Source organism: Eufriesea mexicana, unplaced genomic scaffold, assembly GCF_001483705.2.
Source record: "Eufriesea mexicana isolate 0111107269 unplaced genomic scaffold, ASM148370v2 scaffold2208, whole genome shotgun sequence".
Classification (NCBI taxonomy): Eukaryota; Metazoa; Arthropoda; class Insecta; order Hymenoptera; family Apidae; genus Eufriesea; species Eufriesea mexicana.
This window is the reverse complement of record NW_016910292.1, coordinates 754,384-777,200: the sequence shown is the minus strand read 5'-3', so window position 1 is coordinate 777,200 and position 22,817 is coordinate 754,384. Positions and strand designations below refer to the sequence as shown.

General features: G+C 30.2%; 6 protein-coding genes across 8 annotated transcripts; 2 read left to right on the top strand and 4 right to left on the bottom strand.

Annotated features, from left to right (window-relative positions):
* Nucleotides 1–4,352: 4,352 nt before the first annotated feature.
* LOC108549747 (uncharacterized) lies at nt 4,353–6,531 on the top strand. Of its 2 annotated transcripts, XM_017903243.1 has the most exons (4): nt 4,353–4,507; nt 4,638–4,761; nt 5,297–5,336; nt 5,482–6,531. In XM_017903243.1, exons 2-4 carry the CDS (start codon nt 4,710–4,712, stop codon nt 6,512–6,514), a joined length of 1,125 nt encoding a protein of 374 aa, XP_017758732.1. In that variant the 5' UTR covers nt 4,353–4,507; nt 4,638–4,709; the 3' UTR covers nt 6,515–6,531. The 2 variants fall into 2 exon arrangements, with proteins under 2 accessions (XP_017758732.1, XP_017758733.1); XM_017903244.1 differs by lacking the exon at nt 4,353–4,507 and having other exon boundaries at nt 4,615–4,761.
* Nucleotides 6,532–7,975: 1,444 nt separating this feature from the next.
* On the bottom strand, nt 7,976–9,030 carry LOC108549730 (guanylate kinase). Its single transcript, XM_017903218.1, has 5 exons — nt 8,941–9,030; nt 8,569–8,836; nt 8,268–8,491; nt 8,056–8,163; nt 7,976–7,983 (listed from the first exon to the last, which is right to left on the bottom strand). The coding sequence occupies exons 1-5, from the start codon at nt 8,975–8,977 to the stop codon at nt 7,976–7,978; spliced, it is 645 nt and encodes a 214-aa protein (XP_017758707.1). The 5' UTR covers nt 8,978–9,030.
* A 2,344-nt stretch (nt 9,031–11,374) lies between these two features.
* Nucleotides 11,375–14,930, bottom strand: LOC108549737 (ribosomal protein S6 kinase 2 beta). Its single transcript, XM_017903225.1, has 12 exons — nt 14,619–14,930; nt 14,292–14,486; nt 14,126–14,207; nt 13,739–13,899; nt 13,541–13,647; nt 13,285–13,462; nt 13,047–13,212; nt 12,820–12,975; nt 12,239–12,747; nt 11,917–12,155; nt 11,581–11,842; nt 11,375–11,503 (listed from the first exon to the last, which is right to left on the bottom strand). Exons 1-12 carry the CDS (start codon nt 14,745–14,747, stop codon nt 11,375–11,377), a joined length of 2,313 nt encoding a protein of 770 aa, XP_017758714.1. The 5' UTR covers nt 14,748–14,930.
* A 175-nt stretch (nt 14,931–15,105) lies between these two features.
* CycK (cyclin K) lies at nt 15,106–17,677 on the top strand. Of its 2 annotated transcripts, none has more exons than XM_017903229.1 (8): nt 15,106–15,121; nt 15,981–16,209; nt 16,281–16,412; nt 16,485–16,590; nt 16,670–16,727; nt 16,800–16,972; nt 17,053–17,202; nt 17,280–17,677. In XM_017903229.1, exons 2-8 carry the CDS (start codon nt 15,991–15,993, stop codon nt 17,675–17,677), a joined length of 1,236 nt encoding a protein of 411 aa, XP_017758718.1. In that variant the 5' UTR covers nt 15,106–15,121; nt 15,981–15,990. The 2 variants fall into 2 exon arrangements, with proteins under 2 accessions (XP_017758718.1, XP_017758717.1); XM_017903228.1 differs by lacking the exon at nt 15,106–15,121 and adding an exon at nt 15,722–15,873.
* A 268-nt stretch (nt 17,678–17,945) lies between these two features.
* On the bottom strand, nt 17,946–19,034 carry PSMG1 (Proteasome assembly chaperone 1). The gene is made up of 5 exons (XM_017903248.1): nt 18,867–19,034; nt 18,701–18,780; nt 18,467–18,630; nt 18,206–18,401; nt 17,946–18,130 (listed from the first exon to the last, which is right to left on the bottom strand). Exons 1-5 carry the CDS (start codon nt 18,962–18,964, stop codon nt 17,946–17,948), a joined length of 723 nt encoding a protein of 240 aa, XP_017758737.1. The 5' UTR covers nt 18,965–19,034.
* A 531-nt stretch (nt 19,035–19,565) lies between these two features.
* LBR (lamin B receptor) lies at nt 19,566–22,797 on the bottom strand. Its single transcript, XM_017903241.1, has 10 exons — nt 22,734–22,797; nt 22,395–22,559; nt 21,974–22,131; nt 21,697–21,883; nt 21,327–21,613; nt 20,888–21,251; nt 20,509–20,807; nt 20,181–20,434; nt 19,983–20,107; nt 19,566–19,899 (listed from the first exon to the last, which is right to left on the bottom strand). The coding sequence occupies exons 3-10, from the start codon at nt 22,121–22,123 to the stop codon at nt 19,616–19,618; spliced, it is 1,950 nt and encodes a 649-aa protein (XP_017758730.1). The 5' UTR covers nt 22,124–22,131; nt 22,395–22,559; nt 22,734–22,797; the 3' UTR covers nt 19,566–19,615.
* Nucleotides 22,798–22,817: the final 20 nt, after the last annotated feature.

Genomic DNA, 22,817 nt, shown 5'->3' with positions numbered 1-22,817 from the left:
AGTTATGGAAAGTAATTTTTAAAAATTCTACAGAGGATCGAAGACTGTGATTTATGTCCGATCTTAGGGATGGTTATGACACAGTGACAGTGATGTAACTTAAGTGACAGAAATTTTCGAATTGTGATGTATCGAACAATTAGAATGAATTAATCTTATTGGTGAGATTCTATATAGAATTTCACACAGGATTTTGAATACAACTGTGATTCGCATTTTAAGCAATTGTAAGAATAATAATGTTGAGTGGTTCCTCTGCTACAAATACCAATATACAACTGTTAGGTACAGAACCGAGAAAAACAATTTTGTAAGGTAGTTGGGTACCAACCGAAAACTCTGCACTGTACAGGAAACGAAAACTTTCGTGTTTCACGAAATTTTCGTATAACGTACGAAAACTTTACGAGATTTATTCGACGTCCTCCTTGGCATGATTGCGGAATACTCCAGTGTGGTTGTTCCACTGAAGATATACACCGTGTCGAACTTTCACCAGGAATATGATACAAACACAATGAACTCAAATATGGGACAGGGTAATGTGGAGGAAAAAGAACACCCAAGGATGGAAGACTGTAATGCACGTAAGAGGAAAGAGACGAAGAGATTGGTATCCATGGTGAATCTATTTCACCATAAATGGAGCATAAGGAGATATTGGTGCAAGAAAGACGAGAATCGACGTATGGGTGGTGCACGTTATCTTCCTAGAAGGCAGTGACTCCTTCGAGGAGCTATTGAATTCTAACACACTGTTTCCGTGGAACAGTAGAGAGTATTTTATCGTATTAGCTGTATGGAACGATCGGTTGACGATGTCGGGCAACCGGAGACCACTGATCGATAGAACATAGGGGAAGCTGTGACTGGAGTATCGTATATGGAATGTGCTTTTCGAACAATCGCTTTTAAGTCACCAGGCTTTTAATTTATATTCGTAAAATCCTTTTTCATTGTGTAACTGAAGTATTCTAATATCAAACATTGCAATATCATTGTGAAAAACATTAATCTCCAAAAAAGTGAAACAAGAATACAAGCTATCAATGGTATTTACGCTCTGAAACTAAAAGATATGAAATCTAGATTTTTTAATGTATAAAATACGATATTCAATTTGAAACCGAGTTATAAAATAACATTATGCAAAAATGCATAGCGCGTATTTTTAATTCTTCATCGTTCGAGTGCGACATGCAGCACGATGCGTATATATTTTGCCACATAATCGTTTGGCATTTTAACGGTCACGTCGATTTTAGTATGGAACAATTGGACAACGTGGATGGGCGACGGAAGAGGCGCATACTACGTTAGCTATCAACGCTGACATATCGACGCTCCGTCAATTTCAACGAGCACCGATTCAATACTAGCATTTTCGATCAGCAGCAGAAGAGAGCGAGAATTCGGAAATCCAAGGTGATAAAAATTGGGAACAAAATAAATCCAAAATCGACCTATGTTTCCTCCAGGGGATACGAAGCCTCGAGCAAAATCCTCTTGGACAGGTTAGCGAGGAAGCTGAACTTCACGGTGAATATAATTGTGCCGAAGGTGAACGAGAAATGTAGCCATGAAACGACGAGAACAGCACCTTCAATTGGACTATTGGTAATAGTCGCAAATATTTTTATAATAACAATTATTTCGAGTAAATAATTGGAGAGATATAACATTTCGTGAAAAATTTCTTGAAAATAAATACCTCAAATATAAAATTCTTCCTTTTGAAATTAAAGCAGAGACTTCAAGTTTTCTTCATCTAAAAGAATAAATATTCAAAATTGTGTTAAGAAACGGTATTATTGCATTATGATTTTAAAGTATCCAATACTAATTGGAGGTTAAAAAAATTACCTTAATACATGGTTAACTAATTGGGTTCCGCAACGATCGATTATATTCATTATGAGGAATTTCTCCCGTATTTCATGGCGTTTAGGTGACGTGGCGTACCACAGGATGGTTGCCTCGTTTGTCGCGTTCTTCGTCAAGAAATAAGTAGACGACATAAGCAGCATAAAGTTTACCACGACAGCGGGTTTCGACCAGGTTTGCGTGATCGCCCCCAAAGCAACCAAGATACCAAAGGGTCTGAGAATATTCTACGACCTGAAGTTGCTGTGTAGCTAGGCACGATGCTGTCGTACATCCTGGTGTATCTGACGTGGCAATACGTGTAAATTTCACCGCGATGACGTTATGCTGTCCTAAATCCTACTTTCCTGAGATCTTCGAGTCGATGATAAAGCGTTTCTAAATACATTTCTATTCCTCCGCTTCATATTCTTCGATACGATCTTTCTGTCTATGAATTTGTTACGTTATCCCTTGGTATGAGAAAACTTGTCCTCAAGACTGCCATCTATTCTAAATATGATCTTACTAAACAACTTTGACAAATTACCTTGATAAATCTTTGTATCATCGGAATCTTAGAAGTGAAAAAAAAATATCGATTAAAAGTTTCGAGGACTTGTGAAGTTACTTTATGTAATTTATCAATGTTCTTGTCAAGTTTGTTAAGCTTCATATCTAAAGATGGATATGATATCTTGGGAAATATACTTTTACTTTTAAAAGGGTTGACGATTAAACGACACACATCGTGTACTTTACGTCGGTACAGGCAACTCAGTTGCTCTACTTTCTGCGATTGCCGAAAGATGTCTTCTATTGGGCGCGTTTTTCTGGTACGTCAACATTAATAGGGATATTCAACGATATCCAGTACAGCCTAGTGACGGATGTGTTACAGAATGTCATCGATAATTTGTCTGAATTAGATGCTTGTGAATTATCAATAAGCACCCTTCTTATTATACAATAGACTTATTCGGTTCCAAAGATGATGCTAATTTAAATAGAGTGTTAAAAAGGTTATGAAAGAAGATGATACACGTGCCAAACGTTATTGAAATAGTGGCGTTTGATTGCAACATCAACGGCCCCTTGAGAAATCAATATTTATCTTCGATAAGCGAATCGTTGGTAGATAAGACAGGAATCCATATGCTTTACAGTGTAACAAAATATACTTACAGGTAGCACTGTTTATGTATTCACTTTACATTCACTGTGGTATACTGAAAATGAATTTATGATTATATAAATTATTAAGAGATAAACTAATGTAATTCAATTTTAAACATATACATGTATCATTGTTTTTTTCATTTCGGTGATTCACGTTACAAAAAGATATTAAATCACTGTCAGCATTTGCAAAATTGTGTTACAGCCAAGTTTCATCTAGCTTGTATCCTATCAAGTAATTTGTTTCCTTGCAAATCAACATCATGATCAATGGATTGAATCACGCAGATATTTCATAACCTTCATTATGGAATATGAGTACTATATTAGAAAAATCTTGAAAATGAAAATGAACGTTTAAAAGAATGGGCAGAAAAAGCAAAGTTTTTGTGATATTACAATTAAACGATTCACAAAGGAATTTTCTCTAAATTGGAATATGATTATTATTATCCGCTATTATATTTCTTAACGAAAAAGTATGGTTAAGTTAGAATGGCACTTCAATTAAATAATTTTCCTATTGTTCGCGAAAGTAAAAAAATAAAAAAATTAAGAGAAGGTGACGTATCTTATTTAATGCTACAAATTGTACATTTTGCATTTTATTTCACTAGCAAATAACATTATTTCAAAATGTTTTACAGCTTATATAATCGAACAAAAGGAATAATAAGATAATGGAAATGCAGTATCGCCCAATAATTCATGTAATGTTAATTAAAATAGTAATTCACGTGAAAATTGCCAAGTATATTTCTGTTGAAAATTTTCCGCCAGTGAAACTCGTTTTTCCGTTACAAAGCTGAACGATCAATCTGGAAAATGTAAAACTGGCCATTACGAGGTATAGCACTTTTTGTACAAGTTAGAAGTTACGCTCAATTTAGCAAATATCATGCAACTGCGCTGAACAATAAATTTAAACAATTTTCTGTGTCACAGTCGCACTACTTATTATACGTATTCTATTTTCCGGCCAAGAGTTAAATTTCGTTCCTGCTTTGCAGATAATAAAGGAGATATCACAAAAAATTGACAAAGTATGAAGTTTTATGGCGAAAAGTAATAAAACGAAATAAAAGTGATAAAATGGTAAAAAATTTCAACGAAATTTTTACTGCACATTATACACTTTACCGTCCTTTTTATTCTCCATAGTGATTACAAAAAATTGGACGCTGCGATATATGAAACAAAATCCTAGTTCGTTTGACGAAAATTCCATCCAACTTGCTACCGAGATCCTCTGGTCCATGCTGCCACTGTTGCTCGAGACACGAACCGTGTAATATTAACCACGACAAAAAGAAATCGTCTTATATTTCTGCTCGACATCCTACTCCGCTCAAGAAAAACTAAAGTTCCAGAATCAACAAATTATCCGAGTTACGATACTCCTCGTCGTCGATGAAGCTCGAATGGCTTAAGGAGCGCGGAATCATCGAAAAAGTCGAGTCAAGAGGTTAATATTTCAACATTATCAAGAGATACGAATAGTAGTTTGCAGTCTTTCAAGCTTTCCAGCTCGTCTCTCTTTCTCTATACGCGAGAATTAGTCAGCTAGGCCTGAAGGAAATGGTGGTTTATTTTAGGGATCTCTGAAAATACACGCACACGTCCCGTCGTAGAAGCTCAGTTGCTTGTCGTTGCCCCGCGATAGGATCATGGCTCTTAAACAGTGTCTACTTTCATCAATAATGATAACGATTTCGATCGGTACGTACCTTCATCGTCCTTTTTCTTTTACCCTTTCTTGTTTTACATCTTTGTGATAAACAAGAATGAACGTGTAAGCTGCTGGCGTTATAACTAACGGAAATAGGATATTTAGAATAGAATGCAAGGGTTGAAATGAATACTCAGAATAATTTAACACCAAAAGAGAGATGAAAAATACTAGGTGATATCTATGGTGAATCTAACTATGGTTAGATGGTATCTAACTTGAATTGCTTCGTAACAATGATAGAAAATTGTGCATGAATAAAATTTTGCTAAAAAGAATCATTACGAAACAACGAAAGTACTGTTTGCATCCTTTAATTTTGCCAGTCTTCAGTGGGATTTTGCTTTAATAAATTAATATAAATCGATTAATGGGAACGAATTAGTTTATATAAAATCATTTGAACGATTTATCTAGCCAACAACGGTGGTTAAATTGACTAACTTGATCAATTTTTTTCGTGTTAAAAAATCATTTTAATCGTTTCGAAATTTCCCGAAATAATTGCTCTTTTCGCTCTTCCAGGTATATCGCCGATCTTTGCATGGAATCCCGATATTCATCGGTATGTAGATGAACTTATATTTCAACTTCCGAATTATTAAAAAAATCACTTATAATTAAAGAATAAATTTATTTTTCTTTTGAAACTTAAATATGAAAGAGAAAACATTTTCTAACGAATTAATCAATATGTTTTACTCCCCAAGTTACGAGAGCTACGACCTCGAAAAAGGGCCGGTCTTCTACGAGGCTTATTATCCCGACACCAACGAGGAACCTCGCAGCAACTATCAAGAAAAACGTTACTTCGATCAGGGGGCTGTGCTAGAAAAAACCTACCAAGTACCCTCTGAACATATCACGTATCCAGAAAGCAATATTCAGTTGGACAACTATCAGAATAGAGCGGATACCTTTCTGCAAAATGACGATCGTTTCTCCCTCGACACAAATACCCAACCATTGGATGTAAAGGAAATTTCGAAGCTAGCCAGACGGGCAATTTCTCGAGATTTGGAAAATTGGAACACTCTTGAAAGTTATTTAGATCGTGCCAAATACCAGGATCCCATATATCGTCGTCGAATCATCGTTCCTGAACCGGGATACAGGATCGAGCAACAAATTCGTGGAATTGAGCCGAATTTGCCGGAGTATTTGAAACAACGCGATTTAAGGAGAAATGTGTATGAAGAGGTTCGAGAAGAACCTTTGGCTTTGTCCAGTCGTATTCAACCGAATGGAGATCAAAGGGATTCGATCAGAAGATTGACTGCGCGTGATCTTGGTAACAAAGATTCTGTGGGATCGTTCAGGTCAATTCGATACGACAATCAACAGCCACAGGAACAGGGAGTGATACAAGCTGTAAGAACAAGTCAGATAAATATGCCATCGTTAAAAGATGCAAGTCCATCGGATTCGAGATCGATTATAGATCCTTATCCAACAGAAAATATTTTTGCACCACGACCTCAGGTGATTAATTACATTTTCTCGAGGAAACCGGAAGTGACCATGGAAAATAAAGTTCCGAGTTTACCCGAAACAAAGGAAACCAGTGAATTTATGCCTAGAAGTTATGGAGATAATTTGATTCAAGATGAAATAAAAAAAGAAGAAGAAGACAAGGATGTGAAAGTGACGTCCATTGAAGTTAGCGAAGTACCTAGACATAAAACACGACATCATCATGGGGACTGGCCGAAACGCGATTACTCTCATCGTCATCAATCTTGAAGTTTGTGGTTTTTACAGGGGGGAAAGTGAACATGCTTCAAAAGGAGATGTAATAGATTGATTATTGCTTTCGAGTGAAAATATAAAGAAGATGTAAAAGGTACAATAGTTGGTTTTCAATATCGTATAGTTGAAATATTTATTCAATAGCTTATGATACGACAATGATACAATTTTCTATAACAATGTGTACATATTTCGCTACTCCTTGTTCATTCAAATATCACTTTATCGACATATTTATGTAACCATATACGTACTAACATGTAATAACATGACGTATATAGGAAAATATGTAATTCTTTTTCCGCGATCGTGGAAGCAACAACATGCTGATAGTCGATAAATGAAATGATCGAGATAATGATACAACATAAAGGTAATATACAAATGTCATGTTTATAACAATTAAATTGATAATGATAGTAACAATTTTAAAAACATTGATTTTCGTGTAATATGAATTTATTTTAAATTTCGAATATAATTTTTTGAGGATATTTGCAAATATATAGAACGTGTGAAATATGTCTAATTGATGACAAATACTCTTAAAGGAATGTTTACGTAATGCCCTTTTCTGATAAAATGGCAATATGATACATTCAAATGTGCTTGAATTTATGAATGAATCTTGGATGATATAATAATTATACAATGTTTTACAAGGACAAAACCACAAGTACTTTATAAGTAATCTACACTATTGGAACACAACTTCGTCTGGTGAATAGTCTCAGTTTGCTACATCCAAAACATTATATTTAATTTTCCAATTGTTCTTTTAGATATCTAGCCCATGCTAAAGTTCTGTCTTCACACAAATTGACTATCCTTTGCATACATTCGACAAGATATCATTAATCTAAAATTATTTCACACGTTTCTATACATACTAGAGTACTAGAGTAACAAAAGTTCTGCACTGAACTGATGTAATATTATAACTTACTGTTATGTAAATATTGTACTACGCATTTACTATTCACATAAAACAAGTAAAAATATGTACAGATCTGCGAAGAATAACTTAATAACAAAAATAACTTCGTAAATTACTGTTACTTTCCATACAATATTCTTTTCTTTCTACTCTCTTTGAATATTGAATCAAAACAAAGTATATGAACATTCTGCATATCCTTGTTTCCTTATTTACAATTTTGCTCAATATAATCTTTGCTTTACATTTCTTTAAAACTAAATGACATTAATTTGAATTTTTATATTAGTACTATGCATGTAACAAACTTGAAGCATTCTGCATATATTTACTCTTTTAATATTAAAGTCAACTTACCGACTTTACTAACGTTTATTTTTTGATCTAGTAATATAAACTTTAGACATGAGTTTATAGTGCACTTCATCATGTAACAGTAACCTATTACTCTAATTTACATGATGATATATAAAAATAATTATAATTTGAAGAAGTATATATCCTTAGGAAGTATAGATTTAACACCCTGTAAGATATTAGAAACACACATAAATACTGCTAGTTAACACATATAACACAAAAATATTATTCATCATACCCTCTTCATTTTGTTTCACTTTTGACATAACAAATTTTCTTAACTTCTCATATGCCTCAAAAAAATTATCATTTTCAATCACTATATCAAAATTTCCAGGCTTTTCTCCTGAAATAAGTCTAGAGTATAGATATTTCATTGATAAATATAAAAATATACAAAAAATGTATTTAAATTTTTAAGAAAATAATAAGTTAATCAATAGTATTTACCATATTCCATCTCTGCTTTAGCAATAGATAATCTTTGTTGCAAAGCATCTTCTGTTTCTGTTTTTCTAGCTCTTAACCTCTTCTCTAATTCTTCAAGAGATGGTGGTTTAATAAATACGTATAGGGGATCGAAGGAACTTTGTTTTATTTGTTTTACACCTTGCATATCAATATCTAATATACAAACTTTTCCTGTATTTTGTACTTCTTCTATTGCATATTTGCTAAAGCAATTGAAAAAATGTATCTATAATATAATAGTTATAATTATTTTTATTCTTTAGTGGCATTAAATTCTTACCTAGTGCCATACATGTTTCCACTAAATGTAGCAGTTTCAAGAAATTCATTTTGTTCTATCTGCTTTTGCATTTTTTCTTTAGTTATAAAATAATAATGTTTTCCATCTTCTTCACCTGGTCTAGGGGCTCTGGTAGTATGTGATATAGAATAACCAAATGTATCTGGAAATTCTTCAAAAAGGTTTTTTATTAATGTACTCTTTCCACTTCCTGAAGGACCACACAAAACTAATGGACGTGGACCTTTATGAAGCATATTACAAGCACCTAAAAGAATAAATATAATTTTTTTACAAAACAAATTTATTTCCAAATACATAATAAAGCGCAAAACATAAATTTCAGATCGAATAAATTCAATCACTTCATACCTAATATCAGTGTTCTAAAACATGAAAGTGATGTCATACTGTCACATGCTGTTAATTCAATTATTAACTTTCACATAATTGAAAAATATGTGTAAGTGCATGTATGTATTCATGTATTCACATATTCACAACGAATTTAATAAAATTCGATGAAAAAATAGTACACCAAATTCATTGAAAACGTTATAATTGTAGCACAATTAGAACAAAAGTAAACGCGTAATAAAAAAAGTTACAAATCATTATATATATCTTGCTTTTATATCTTCGTTTCTACAATACATTGACATTTGTACAGAGCATTGAATGAAATTAAAATGTGGAATCTTCGGAATATTGATTTCTTGAAAGAAAATATGTCATAAATTGTACAGTTACTTAATAGGAAATGTGATCAGACATACTGACAAAAGTTCTATAATATTCAATTATTTTAATTCAAAAATAATTATAGAATATAATTTAATATAATCAATGTATGCAAATTTTTAATCTTAGCATAACACAGTAAAGGAGAAGTTAGATCAGTACGTAAAAACGACGACTTTGCTAACGGTATCACAGTTACTCTCTTATGTTCTTTACTTCGATAAACAAACAGAAAATTTGATGAATATTGAATATTATCTCACCTTTATAAGTAACTGAATTTAAAAAACTGAGAATATAATAATAAATACCACTAAAAGATGTGGTACAAGTTTTTTACAAAGCAAAGTACGCAGATCCGCGGTCGGAACAAACATCTACCACATTTTCCTTTAATAATAGGCGCATGCGCGTATGTTACCGCAATGAATTACGAACTTATATACATGACGCGATTGACATAAACTATATCAATTCTAAAAATAGATATGAATTTAAAATAAGGAATTTTCAATATTATTTTTATTCTTTAGTTCATATTTTTGCAATTGCTATTCAAAAATATATTTTAATCTTTTATGTCATCCGAATAATTTGTAATGTGATTTAATATACTTATAGTATTTTATTCCTATTTATCATCGAACAAGATACGCAATTAATATTACTAACAAAATAATATCAGTAATTCAAAAAACAGTTTACTAATAGTTTATTAAATATATTTTACTATCAAATAGCCTGCAATTTATTGTTTCTACAGACGTTTTTTACAAGAATTGAAGAATTTTTGAAAAATACTCATTATTTTGATAACAAATATAAATCATTTTTATATTTGTATATTTAATACTATATTAATACTATGTATAGGGTGTCCTAGATATTAATGTTCAAACTTTGTTGGTATATACTATGGAACTAAATAAGAAAAAAATGTTATATAAACATAGATCTAACGCTTTATTAAAAAGTTATAACAAAAGTACGGAATACAAGTGAAATAGTAACTGGCTCGAGGTTACTGCGATACAATACTCGAATAGATCAGTCATTCTTACTACTCCTATTTGTGAGGAAGTTTGAAAAAAAAATGCATCAAATTCGAATAAATTCGCGTAAGAATTAATACAAAAAATGAATAATGCAATCAATGAAGTAAAGCAAAAATAAAATTCATAGTTATAAATTCGATCTACGATCGCTGTCAATCATGTATTGTCAAAAATAGTGTACATTTTGAAATGGAGTATTAACTCTAGAAGTGACGACGTCAAATAATAAACGTAGCTTACATAAAGAAACTAAATATAAATATTGTTGATCACAGTCATCACAAGTCGGTTACTATTTTATTTGTACTCTGTATTTTTACTATAATTTTTTAGGTTTTTATTTTTTAAATTTAACAAAATTTGAACATCAAAATCTGGGACACTCTGTATATTATATTATATACTTATTCATATATTTACTACAGTTGTCAAAAATATGTCGTTTATTACACTCTTTAAATAAAAACAATTATATATAGATTATGTAATGTAATTTTAACTGCAATTAAGTAAAATTGTTTTATTATATACAATTAATAATTTATTTAACAAAGTATTGATCAAAAATCGAAGTAAATATACTTCATTTTTACATTTTATTAAATATATATTTATATATATTTATTTTTTTTCACAGATTTTATATTATTTTTTAATATTTAAATGGTAATCATGTACAATACAGATTATAAGATTTAAAATGTCTCTGATATTTCATATTTATATTAAAATTGAAAATATGAATTTAAATACACATTTCCTATTCTATACACATACACAAAATTTTAACCAGAATAGAGATGATTTTGGTGAATGAAGTTATATGGTATATCAATAACGGAACACTTTTATAAAATTAGTACATACTAGCTACATTTGAACATTGCACAAATAATACTAGATTTATATCGACAAAATATAGTCTTTTCAAGTACGTAATCACATACGTAATCTGTAATTGCATATCTTTTCCTTATTTCTTAACAACATGGAATAAAAGTAGATTTATTTTAAACTTCGGTAGGACCAGTAGGCTTAGCTTGTGTTCTTCGTCGTGCCAATTCAGACATGACAACGGGACCGATATGAGGTGATCTTGGACTGCTAGACATCGCTCTATATGTTGCTGCTACTGCTCTCTAAAAATATGTTCAATTTACATTATTAATCTCGACATAAATATATTTCAAATATATATTGAATCAATGCAGTATACCTTTAGGCTATGTGGGTCCCTAGTACTATCAGGTAACGCTTTTTGAGGAAGACGATGGCGATTGGCAATCCATGGATATTTTAATATGGCAGCTGCGGTAGGCCTTCGATTAGGATCAACGTGTAACATTCTTTTAACAAGCTCTTTAGCTTCATTCGAAATTTGACACCATATACCGCTTTCAACGTCAATATAACCAGGTCCAATACGATCTAATATATCTGTGGCACTATCACCAGGACTATTACGAAATGGAGTGTATCTAAAATATAAAAATATAATCACTAGCACTAAAGAACATTTTCAAATTTGAGTACTCAATAATCGTCCAATTACCCGGCTAACATAATGTATAACAAAACACCAAGTGACCATATATCACATGCCGCATCATATCCTTGCCGTTTTAACACTTCTGGTGCTACAAAATTTGCTGTATAACAAGGAGTCATTAATAAACCATTTTCCGCTCGTAACTGTTTTGCGAAACCAAGATCACATAAACAGAGTGTCGTTGGATCAGCTCCCATTTTTGAATACAATATATTGGATGGTTTTAAATCTCTATGAACAACCTATTATTTACATACTTCGGATTAGTCAATAAACACAACATAATATAATATAAAGTCTTAAGAAATAATGAACAGATAATTACTCCATTTTCATGAAGATAATTAACTACATTAGCTATTGTATACATCACTTCAGCTGCTTCTTTTTCTGTAAGATTACGTCTTTGTAGTAATCGATCAAGAAGTTCCCCACCACGTAATAATTCTAATACAAGATAAGCTCGTTTATCATCTTCATGAACAGCTCTCAAAGTTACAATGTGCGGATGTCTTCCATATCGTAGCAAAATTTCTATTTCTTCCGTTGGATCTCTTTTTGATTTCTCAATTACCTTCACAGCATACTCTGCCTTAGAAACTTTATGAACAGCTAAATAAACAGTACTGTAGCTTCCTTTACCAATTTCTTGTTTAAACTCATATTCATCAGTTACAGAAATGGGGCTCACGTATGTCGGAAAGGTTGCACTAAGACTATCACAGTTTTTATATTCAGGAGCTTTTACGTGATCCTCAAGAAGGCACGGTGCGACAAAGCTAAACCCTCGGAACAATTCGTGGGCATTAGCACTTGGTGGTACTCCAGGAGAATCTAAAATATATTTTATGTCTAATTTTGCTCATTTTTAGCATAAGTTATATTAAGTTAAATAATTTACACTACCTTTAGGCGTTTTACATGTAAATTCACTATCAAAATAAAATGCATCATCTTCTTGACTAACAGCTGGTTTAAAAGGTGGTTTTATTTCTTTTTTGTAAAGTGCGTCCCAATCAATCGTAGTAAAGAACACGTGATTTTTTATTTCTTGTATTCCACCTGAAACAATCCAAAACATTGAATAAACACAATATAACAACTAGTTTTGTGCCTTAAATATAAATGAGTACCAGAGCCCAATCTGTTTGCAGGATTTCTTTTAAATAATACTCTAAGAAGTGCTTGGGCTTCGGGTGAAATATTAAGCGGCATTCCGAGTTTTGCTTTTAATATCTGTGTCATTGTTTCTTTACGATTTGCTCCTTGGAATGGAAGAGCTCCCGTCAACATTTCAAACTGAAAATTGAGAATTTATTAAAAATTAATAGAAACTAAAGTTACCATACCATTTATATCGGCATAACTAACCATAAGAACACCAAAACTCCACCAATCTGCAGCAAATGAGTGGCCCTTCCTAGTTACAATTTCAGGTGCCATATACTCTACAGTACCACAAAATGAATATGCTGTACAATCATTTAAAGGTTGTTTACTTAAACCAAAATCGGTTAAAGAAATGTGACCTTCAGTATCAAGCAAAATACTGTTATAAACAAAATAAGTATCAAAATTTGTATAACTTTACAATAGTTCAATTATTGACAAATAATATAATACAAACTTCTCTGGTTTGAGATCTCTATAAATAATTCCAAGTTTATGTACATGACCCAATGCAAGAGCAAGTTCTGCTAAATAAAATTTTACATCATCCTCAGTAAACATTACCTAGAACAATCAATATAAAAGCAAATCCAATGTCATAAAAACATAATACTATGAATTGTATATTACATGAATTTAAATAGTAAAAAAATACCTCTTGAGCCAATCTTGAAAATAGATCACCACCTCTTAAAAAATCTAAAATTAAGTAGAGATTACCCTCTGTTTGGAATGCATAATGTAGTCGAACAATAAAAGGATGCTCAACATCCACTAATATATTCCTCTCCATTTTTGTCCTAACTCTGTCCCGAACTGAGATAATATTGCAATATTAAACCACTTCAAAAAAAAAAAAAAAGACACGTAATTTTTATAGTGAGAATTGCTCTGAAAATTCTTTCTATAAATTTGAGCAAAAAATTAAATATAATGAAGGATAATCTCTATATACTTAAACTTAAAATCAATGTTCCATTACAGTAGTCTTCATGTTTTAAAACCTTCAGAGCTATCCTCATACATTTAATTTATTATGCACCTTTCAAAGTTGCCTTTTTTAACACTTTCATAGCATAAAGTGTGCCGCTATCTTTTCCAATAACTTTCCTGACCAAGAAAACCTAAATAATATAAAAACTTTTACTTCTAGAATATATTACTCAATTATATCTTATTTACTATTAATTCATCATAATATTTAATACCTTGCCAAAGGATCCTTGACCTAGAACTTTAAGCAATTCAAATTGAGATGGATCTGCTTTTTCATGACCATCTCTTACTACTTCGCGTACTTCTATTTCATGTGATTCTGAACATCCATTTGAAGGTTCAACTACATTTTCTTGAGTTATCATTATTTCCTCTTGAGACTCTGATTGGAGGATGTCTACATCGTGCTGAAGAATTAATTTAATTGTAACAAATAAACTGTTAATTACAAAATTAAAATTAATATATCAACAGAATTAACAAATTATCGGAATACTTTCAATACTACTAGATTATTTTAATAAATACGAAAATTCTACCTTCTCAGTTATATGTTGCTCAGACCAAGGAACTGTCAAATTTGCCAACGGCATTATATTCGACGTCGTATTATTATCTGTGAAATTGTAGATATTTTCGTAAAATATTCTTGCGTGCGCGGTCGTCATAAATTAACATTTAGTTATGTTACAGAGGTGTAACGCAAATCACCTTCAAAATGCAAAATGTTACAAGAATTCGCGGTAAATTGATAGACGCATGTATGACATATACCCTAGTACGTATTGACCACAGATAACGCGTTAAACCGAAGGCATTCAAACCAGAACTTTGACGCGAACCGGAAGCACCTGCTTTGTAGCTTTAAATAAAGTTAAACAAAATGGCTACTTTTCATCAAACTTTATCATATATACATAAAAATATTTTAAAAGTATACGCAACAATATAATACATACAGTATTTTAAACGAAATATAAATAAACATTAAATTTGATCAAACTTACAATACCAAGTAACTAATTTAAAGCTGAGAACACAGGTATATAAGTGTAACGAATAGTATAATAAAAACTGTAAAAGAAATGACAATAATTTTTTTGGTCATGTTTATTTCAGTACAATATTACAGATTGACATTTTAACGGCTTTTTGTAGACCATCTTTTTTACATTTCTTTGTTGCTGACTTAATGAGTCACCTTCACAAGTATGTTATCGATTTATCATCAAACAAAACAAAATAAACTGAAAAATGTATTAACAAGTCACAGACAGATATATATTGTCGTAATAATAAATTAAAAGTAGTATAAAAAGAAATACAATAACTTTACAATTTTAATTGATCTTACTTGTCTACAGTTAACCAAATGTTTAAATTAAATCACTTAACATACAAAATATTTTCACAATTTTTTTGTACAAATTGTGTTTAATTTTTCAATAAAATATGTTACGACAAGCATTGTTTAAAAAAAGTGGAATATAACATATTTATTCTATTTATTACAAGACACGTTTACATGAAATATACCCTTGACATCCAACAAGTGGTACAACTTCACATAAAATAGTAATGTGTTTTTAGTTCTGCGCACAGATGTCGATTTGCAGATAAATTCATGTAGTATATATGTTCACAGTATTTGTGGATATTGAGATTCTTGTTTGTAACAAATAGTTCGATAGTACCAGTATAATAAGCAATTGAGTTCTTCTTTAATTAAAAGAATTGTATTTATTTTATGAAAAACATTTAAACAAGTGAAAAAGAAGAACGTTTTAAGCTTTGGTACTTATTCTAACCTGCTTCAAAATTTGTGTTGTTTGTGGAAAGTACTATCCCTCCTACTATAAATTTGTTTATATAGAAGTTTCTCATATTTTTTATTTTTCAAGCACTACAAAAATGCCATGCTGGTATTATGAGAAGAAAGAACTACGAAATACACCATCCATTCAAGATGGAATTGATTATGAAACAGAATGTAGATATAGAAAAGAAGGTGCAAGGTTTATTATTGATACAGGCACAAAAATGGACTTAGGATACAATACAATGGCAACTGGAGTAGTCTATTTTCATAGATTTTATATGTTTCATTCATTTAAAAATTTTCCAAGATATGTAAGTATTTATTGATAAATATTAAGTATCTTAATTTGAGAAATAAACATTTTATATTCTAAACTACATAGGTGACTGCATGCTGTTGTTTATTCCTGGCGGGTAAAGTAGAAGAAACTCCAAAAAAATGTAAAGATATAATTAAGACTGCAAAATCTTTGTTAACTGAGCAGAAATTTATGACATTTGGAGAAGATCCAAAGGTATATCTATAAAGACTTACATTATAAAACAACTATTGTTTATTTAAAACAATCTTTTTATAAATTTTTTAGGAAGAGGTTATGACATTAGAAAGAATTTTATTACAAACTATCAAATTCGATTTGCAAGTGGAACATCCATATAGTTACTTGCTAAAATATGCAAAATGCCTTAAAGGTATTGAAGTAAATTCTATGATTTTAATAAATAATAATATATTTACTAACACAATAAAAAGATCAATGATATATTACAGGTGATAAGAATAAATTACAAAAAATGGTTCAAATGGCTTGGACATTTGTTAATGACAGGTATGAATGTCTTATTATTTTTTAAAATTAATTTAAATGGTAAATTTAATCTTTATCCTATTTTCCTTAAAGTTTATGCACAACATTATCACTCCAGTGGGAACCAGAAATTATAGCTGTTGCACTCATGTACCTAGCAGGAAAACTTAGCAAATTTGAAGTAGTAGATTGGAATGGAAGGCTACCAAAACATTTACGTTGGTGGGATATGTTTGTTGAGGATGTTACTATGGATCTTTTAGAAGGTTTTATAAAAAAATTCATTTCTTTTAAATTCATCAATATAAGTATGTGTAATTTTTATATATACTTTTAATTTGTTTAGATATATGTCATCAAGTATTGGATTTATATTCACAAGCTAATAATACAAAACCACCAGATTCACCACCATTAACACCATCTAATGAGCCTTGTAGAGATAGAACTATAACAGCACCCCCTGCAGAAGCTACAGCATCTACTACACCAAATGGTATGATAAAAATAATTATATTTTATCACTATGGTAAATAAAAGATAAAAAAGTGTCTTATCAACGTCACATTATAGTTACACCAGGAAAAGCTACTAAAGTGGAGACAGCTGCGGTCTCTGCAAATGGATGTCTAACTACAGATACTACAGATTCAATTAAACCAATGGATGTGCCAACACACTTTCCGACATATCCAACCAATTTTGCACCTAGTAATATCAATTATCCACCAGCATTTCCTCCAGCAAATGTTTCTGTACCTCCCCCTCCTGTAAATACAATGAATCACATTGTTCCACCAATGCATCATATTGGTTCTTCTGGTACCATCAGACCTGCACCACCAGCTCCTACTACAACACCAGCACCATTTCAACCATATCCCTATCCTACAAACGCGTCATATTTCCCTCCAAATAATCCAGTGCCTCCAGCACCTACACCACGTACGTATTATCCACCTCAACCTTAACACATACAAATCTGTAATACCAAAAATGCAATGTTTGTTTGTGTAAATGTTATTATCATAACTAACGTTTATTAAATTATATATTACTTAAGTATTATTAAAAAATAATAATTAAATTCTTATAAATATTGTAAATATGTAAGGTTTACAATTGACAATAGCATTTAATTATAAAACTTTTATATTATCAATATTTACGTGCTTCAATTTTTAACTAGAATAAGGAAATGCAAATATAAAACTTCTAAGAAAGAAGTTACCCAAAATTTTACATGTATAGGTTGCCTTTATTAAAAAAATCTTTTCCAGAAAATGTAACATCATGTAATGTATAATTCATTGCTGCAAATAATTTTAAAAGAGGTTCTGCAGATAATGAATCCAGTACAAAACTGTCTGCATATAAAACATACAAAACTGAAGGTAGTTCCATAATTTGGGCATATGACAATACTGAAATATATATATATAAGTTTAGGAATAAATTTTTATCTTAAAATATGTTTTATATTATGTTTAAATATTAACCTCCTGCTGTTACTCCATATATAATATTTGGTTGCTCTAAAAGTGGTTCTTTCCATTTACAAATATTCTCTCCATTTTTTGTAGTTAACATTCTTAAGAAGGATGGTACTGCTGGTATATTCTTGCTTTTAAATTGTGATATATGACGACATGTTATACAAATTGTATTTTTTGCACTCAATATAATATCACCTATCTAATTAATTTAATAAAATTAATACAAGTAGTACATTTAATTCTATGTAATTGATGTTTCCTTACTTTTTCTACTAGTTTACCAGATAGTTTTACGTCAAAACTTGAAGTCACAATACATAAATAAACCTCACCACTGACTTCATAAATTGTAAACATTTTCTTTTGCTTGTCATCTTCCACGAAACATACTTCCTTTAAATCTGGGCATAAACATCCTCTTGAAAAATCTATAATTTTGTGATAAACATTTGTATCGTGGTCAAAATACTGATATCAGTGAAGATAAATATATATTACCGATTAACATTTCGCCTTCAATTACAATTAAAGTCTCAATTTTTGATGGTTTTTCTTCTAACCATCGGACAAAAAATTCACTGAAATGTATTTCAAAAAAATAATATCTAAAACTTTTGTATATGTTTATTAAGAATAGGTTATGTTTAGTAGAAATATAACTTACGGTTGATTAACTGCACATCCACTTGTACTGCTTTCATCTTCATCATCCCAAAATGCTCGTGAAACTGGAAATACTACTTCACCAAAAAAAGTTGCCATTTTGTCAATGAAATTAATAGAACTCACTACAAACTCCTACACCTTAAAAACTGCAGTTACTGTTACTGCAATGTCATGCTACCATATTATTATGACAAGCATTACGAAAAATTTCTTTGCAAAACAGTTCGTATGACGTAGATAATAAAAGACAATACAAAAACTATAGATTTGTTTATTAATCCTTATGAGTATTATATATTTTTTAAATTACACGACTACTAAAAAATTATTTATTTGTTAATTGTACAATTTGTATAAAAAGTATAAAAATTCTTATTTTAATGTCTTTATCATAGAAATATGCTCTACATTACATATAATTGTGTCAACAATATCTTTTTCTATGTGTTCTTCTAAAAACTACTTCTTTTATAACCACATATTATTCATTACTTTAAAGACTTAAAGAAACAATACGCTTGGACTTAATATTAAATGTTACAATCATTATTTTGGTTTTGTATTGCGCTAATTTGGACCCTACATATTGTTCCTTTATGTGTATATATGTATATACACTATATATACTTCTGACATGGTTAAAATATTCTATAAAATAATGAGCATTGCAGTTTTAAAGGTACAACTTTGTGGCATATTTTGGTATCTAAAAATACCTTACTAATATTTTATACACATTATATTTCCCTAAAATATACGATATAAAATCATATACTTAACACGTGATATATACTGTTCCCAAGCTAAACCATAGCGCATTTTGCAACGTTCATTGTCTCTTATCGCCCTATATATTAACAACATTGTACATATAATTGCATAATAATAAGGCAAAATATCAATTACTAAACTTATACACGATATTGACCACCATATTATCATATCACCTAAATAATTTGGATGCCTTACATAACCCCATAATCCAGACACTATAAGCTTCTTACCACGGACAGTTGGTATAGTTTCTAAGTCTACAAAACAAATATATAAATAATATAAAAATTTATTTTGTAGTATTGAAATTATTGTACACCTGAAAAATCTGTATACTTACGCATTAATGATGGAGACAAAGGATTCCTTCTAAATTCATTTTTTTGTAAATTGCTAATTCTATATAGCAAATAACCAAGTACAAACATGAATACAGGAAAGATAAATACGTAAGTAGGTTCTATTCTGAAATTAAAGAAATGTCTGGTGATAATTTCAGTTGAATGGTGCAATATTATCTTTCATATTTAATACATACTTATGATACAACATATACTTCGTTGTAAGAGTCGGTAAAAATGGATATATCATATATGCAGTACAAAGCATATACCCAGTTCCTTCATACATTATCTCGAAAGTTGTTAGCATTGCGGATTCAAATAACAGTGCGTCCATTGCATAAATTATTTGTAATGAAGTACCTAATAAAATACCTATATTAAGGCGCTGTAAACTGTAAATTTCCGTTTCTTCAATTGCTTTGATCACAATGGATAAGTTTATAAGAATCTAGAATTTTAATAAAATAATATGTTTTACATTATGCACATTTAAATATACAAAATATCTTAAGAAATAATTACAATCGTTATCATAGAAGTCCGGAAAAGATTTATTTTAAAATCTACTGGCCCAATTCGTGGATTTATTTCTCTTCCTTGCCAAAAATTATATATCACACTATTGGTAGATCCATGTATATTTAGATTAGCTATAGGAGCTCTGCCTCCCTTTATAAATAGCAACAGTGATAAGATTATTCCAATAATCCAACCACTTATTGCAAATTGTATGTGATTTTGCAGAATGAGATCAATAATATCAAATTCTGTATACATACACGCAAAAAATATAATTATTGATAAAAGGCCACACAAGAAACCTAAAAAATATAGTATGTTAATAATTCCATTTGAACAATTTCTCTTTAAAGTAAGTAATCTAAATATTAAATAAAATTACCATTTATACGATACTGTAATCTCTCTATCCTACTTTGTAGTCCATCAATTTTTCGTCCAATCGGTGTAATTGAAAAAATTATAACAAATAAAAACAGACCCAAATATGCAGTAAAAACTTTTAAATTTATATAAGAATTTAGGTCTCTAGATATGTTAGGGTATTCAAATGTACATTTATTTTTTGTACACATTAATTGTGGTAAAATCATAATCACAGGAGATAAAAATATAAGAATGAGAGTTCCAAACCATCCTCCCCATTCTTGTGGCTCACTGACCATTTTGATTTCTCTTTTTCGTTTTTCTATCACTTGTGCATTTGTATTTGCATCTTCTTCAGAACTCAAAGTTTTTAGTAAATCCTGAAATTAAATATTAATAAATATAACTAAAATATAATAAATTAATATGTAATAAATAACATATAAAAATCTTACTTGATCTCTTTGTACTGAATAACCTCTTTCCTTTCCTTCAATATTAAAATCGTGCAGCTGCTGATTTTTCCTTTCTAAAGGAAGTGAAACAGCTCGATCAATGTTTCTTGTTAACAAAATCATTTTATGCTCTGATTCAGGTTTTAGCGTACTATTTAACAATCTTGTTGATCTACGTGTAACCATTCTCATTTCTGTCAAACGTGATTGAAGAGGCATTGATTCAATAGAATTTTCATCATCATTTATACTTTTTGTATCGATGATTTTATCATTTATATATCCAGCTATACATTTTACATGAAAAAGAATCAAATTATTTAATAATATTATTAGGAGAATAACATATCATTTATAGCTATATATTTACCACTTGGTGCATCTATTCGTGACAAAGAAATTTTTGCAGATTTTGTATTTCTTTTAATCTGTTTATTTACAGATGTAGATCGTGCAGGTGAATGTTTACGTGGAGACTTTCTAGCTGATGAACTTCTAGTTGGACTTTTTTTACCTCTACTGGTACTTCTTGTTGTACTTCTTGATGGCCTATTTATCTAAAATTTTAATAGAACCATATATAAAAAATATTAAATTATGAAGTTTAAGTATACATATTTATTTTCAATTTAATAAAAAAAATGTACCTTAACATCGGTTGAATGAACATATTGTTCAATGCCTGTTTCAAGTCGTACTTTATAATGTTCACCTCTTGTACGTAATATTTTACCTTTGCAATATTTGCCAGTACTTGAATGTTTCACAAGTACCTCATCACCTTCTGAAAACTTCATAATGGTATCTAAAAATTAATAATGATCTTTAAAGTACTGTTGTTACATAACATTTAAATGTATTAGATAAGTTGGACAATCTTTAGTTGTATAAAGTGGTTATAAATACTTCTATAAAAGAAAAAATTCAAACATTTTAATATTGTTCACATTTCAGAACAAATGGAATATTGTTCGTGGTTATTATGATTAAAAATTATCGTGTATACAATGATTCATGAATTAAATTTTAACATATCAAAATATAATTCAATATATTTTCACAACTTACATGTAGTTTTACGTAGACAACAGCAATACGTTATACTGAGATTCCGGGTAGTTTAAAAATAAGAGAGCTTCTAATCGTAAGGTTATAATTAACGCATTTTTTTGTATCATAACACGAAGACGCATAAACGTATAGTGTTCCGAGATGCATAAAATGCAGGCCACGCTAAATACATGCGTTACTTGTATTATGATAGATTCACAAAGAAACCATCTCAAATTTAAGCATGTTTCACATAGTACCAAATTCATAATAAAACTTACATTAAATTAAAAATATTAAAGAAATACACAACAATGCACAAAAGCTTCATTTTAAGAGAAAATCGAGTTTACTTACCGATATAACTTCTCATCAAATAAATGTTTCTTTTGGGTGTGTCTATACATAAAGCTCATTTCCATTACATGATTATAAATAAAC

Coding starts and splice junctions, on each gene's coding strand:
- PSMG1 (XM_017903248.1), bottom strand. CDS start 18,964: ATGGCAACTTTTTTTGGTGAAGTAGTATTTCCAGTTTCACGAGCATTT. Junction 18,781..18,866: donor GGATGTGCAGTTAATCAACC/GTAAGTTATATT, acceptor AATACATTTCAG/TGAATTTTTTGTCCGATGGT. Junction 18,631..18,700: donor TGAAGGCGAAATGTTAATCG/GTAATATATATT, acceptor ACAAAATTATAG/ATTTTTCAAGAGGATGTTTA.
- LOC108549737 (XM_017903225.1), bottom strand. CDS start 14,747: ATGACGACCGCGCACGCAAGAATATTTTACGAAAATATCTACAATTTC. Junction 13,648..13,738: donor TTTCAAGATTGGCTCAAGAG/GTATTTTTTTAC, acceptor TGATTGTTCTAG/GTAATGTTTACTGAGGATGA. Junction 11,843..11,916: donor TTATACATTATGTTAGCCGG/GTAATTGGACGA, acceptor TTTATATTTTAG/ATACACTCCATTTCGTAATA.
- LBR (XM_017903241.1), bottom strand. CDS start 22,123: ATGAAGTTTTCAGAAGGTGATGAGGTACTTGTGAAACATTCAAGTACT. Junction 21,252..21,326: donor ATTCAGTACAAAGAGATCAA/GTAAGATTTTTA, acceptor ATTTAATTTCAG/GATTTACTAAAAACTTTGAG. Junction 20,108..20,180: donor AAGTATATGTTGTATCATAA/GTATGTATTAAA, acceptor CTTTAATTTCAG/AATAGAACCTACTTACGTAT.
- LOC108549747 (XM_017903243.1), top strand. CDS start 4,710: ATGGCTCTTAAACAGTGTCTACTTTCATCAATAATGATAACGATTTCG. Junction 4,762..5,296: donor AATGATAACGATTTCGATCG/GTACGTACCTTC, acceptor TCGCTCTTCCAG/GTATATCGCCGATCTTTGCA. Junction 5,337..5,481: donor TGGAATCCCGATATTCATCG/GTATGTAGATGA, acceptor TTACTCCCCAAG/TTACGAGAGCTACGACCTCG.
- CycK (XM_017903229.1), top strand. CDS start 15,991: ATGCCATGCTGGTATTATGAGAAGAAAGAACTACGAAATACACCATCC. Junction 16,210..16,280: donor TTAAAAATTTTCCAAGATAT/GTAAGTATTTAT, acceptor TAAACTACATAG/GTGACTGCATGCTGTTGTTT. Junction 16,973..17,052: donor TACTATGGATCTTTTAGAAG/GTTTTATAAAAA, acceptor TAATTTGTTTAG/ATATATGTCATCAAGTATTG.
- LOC108549730 (XM_017903218.1), bottom strand. CDS start 8,977: ATGACATCACTTTCATGTTTTAGAACACTGATATTAG. Junction 8,837..8,940: donor TTTTAGAACACTGATATTAG/GTATGAAGTGAT, acceptor TTATTCTTTTAG/GTGCTTGTAATATGCTTCAT. Junction 8,492..8,568: donor GGAAACATGTATGGCACTAG/GTAAGAATTTAA, acceptor CAATTGCTTTAG/CAAATATGCAATAGAAGAAG.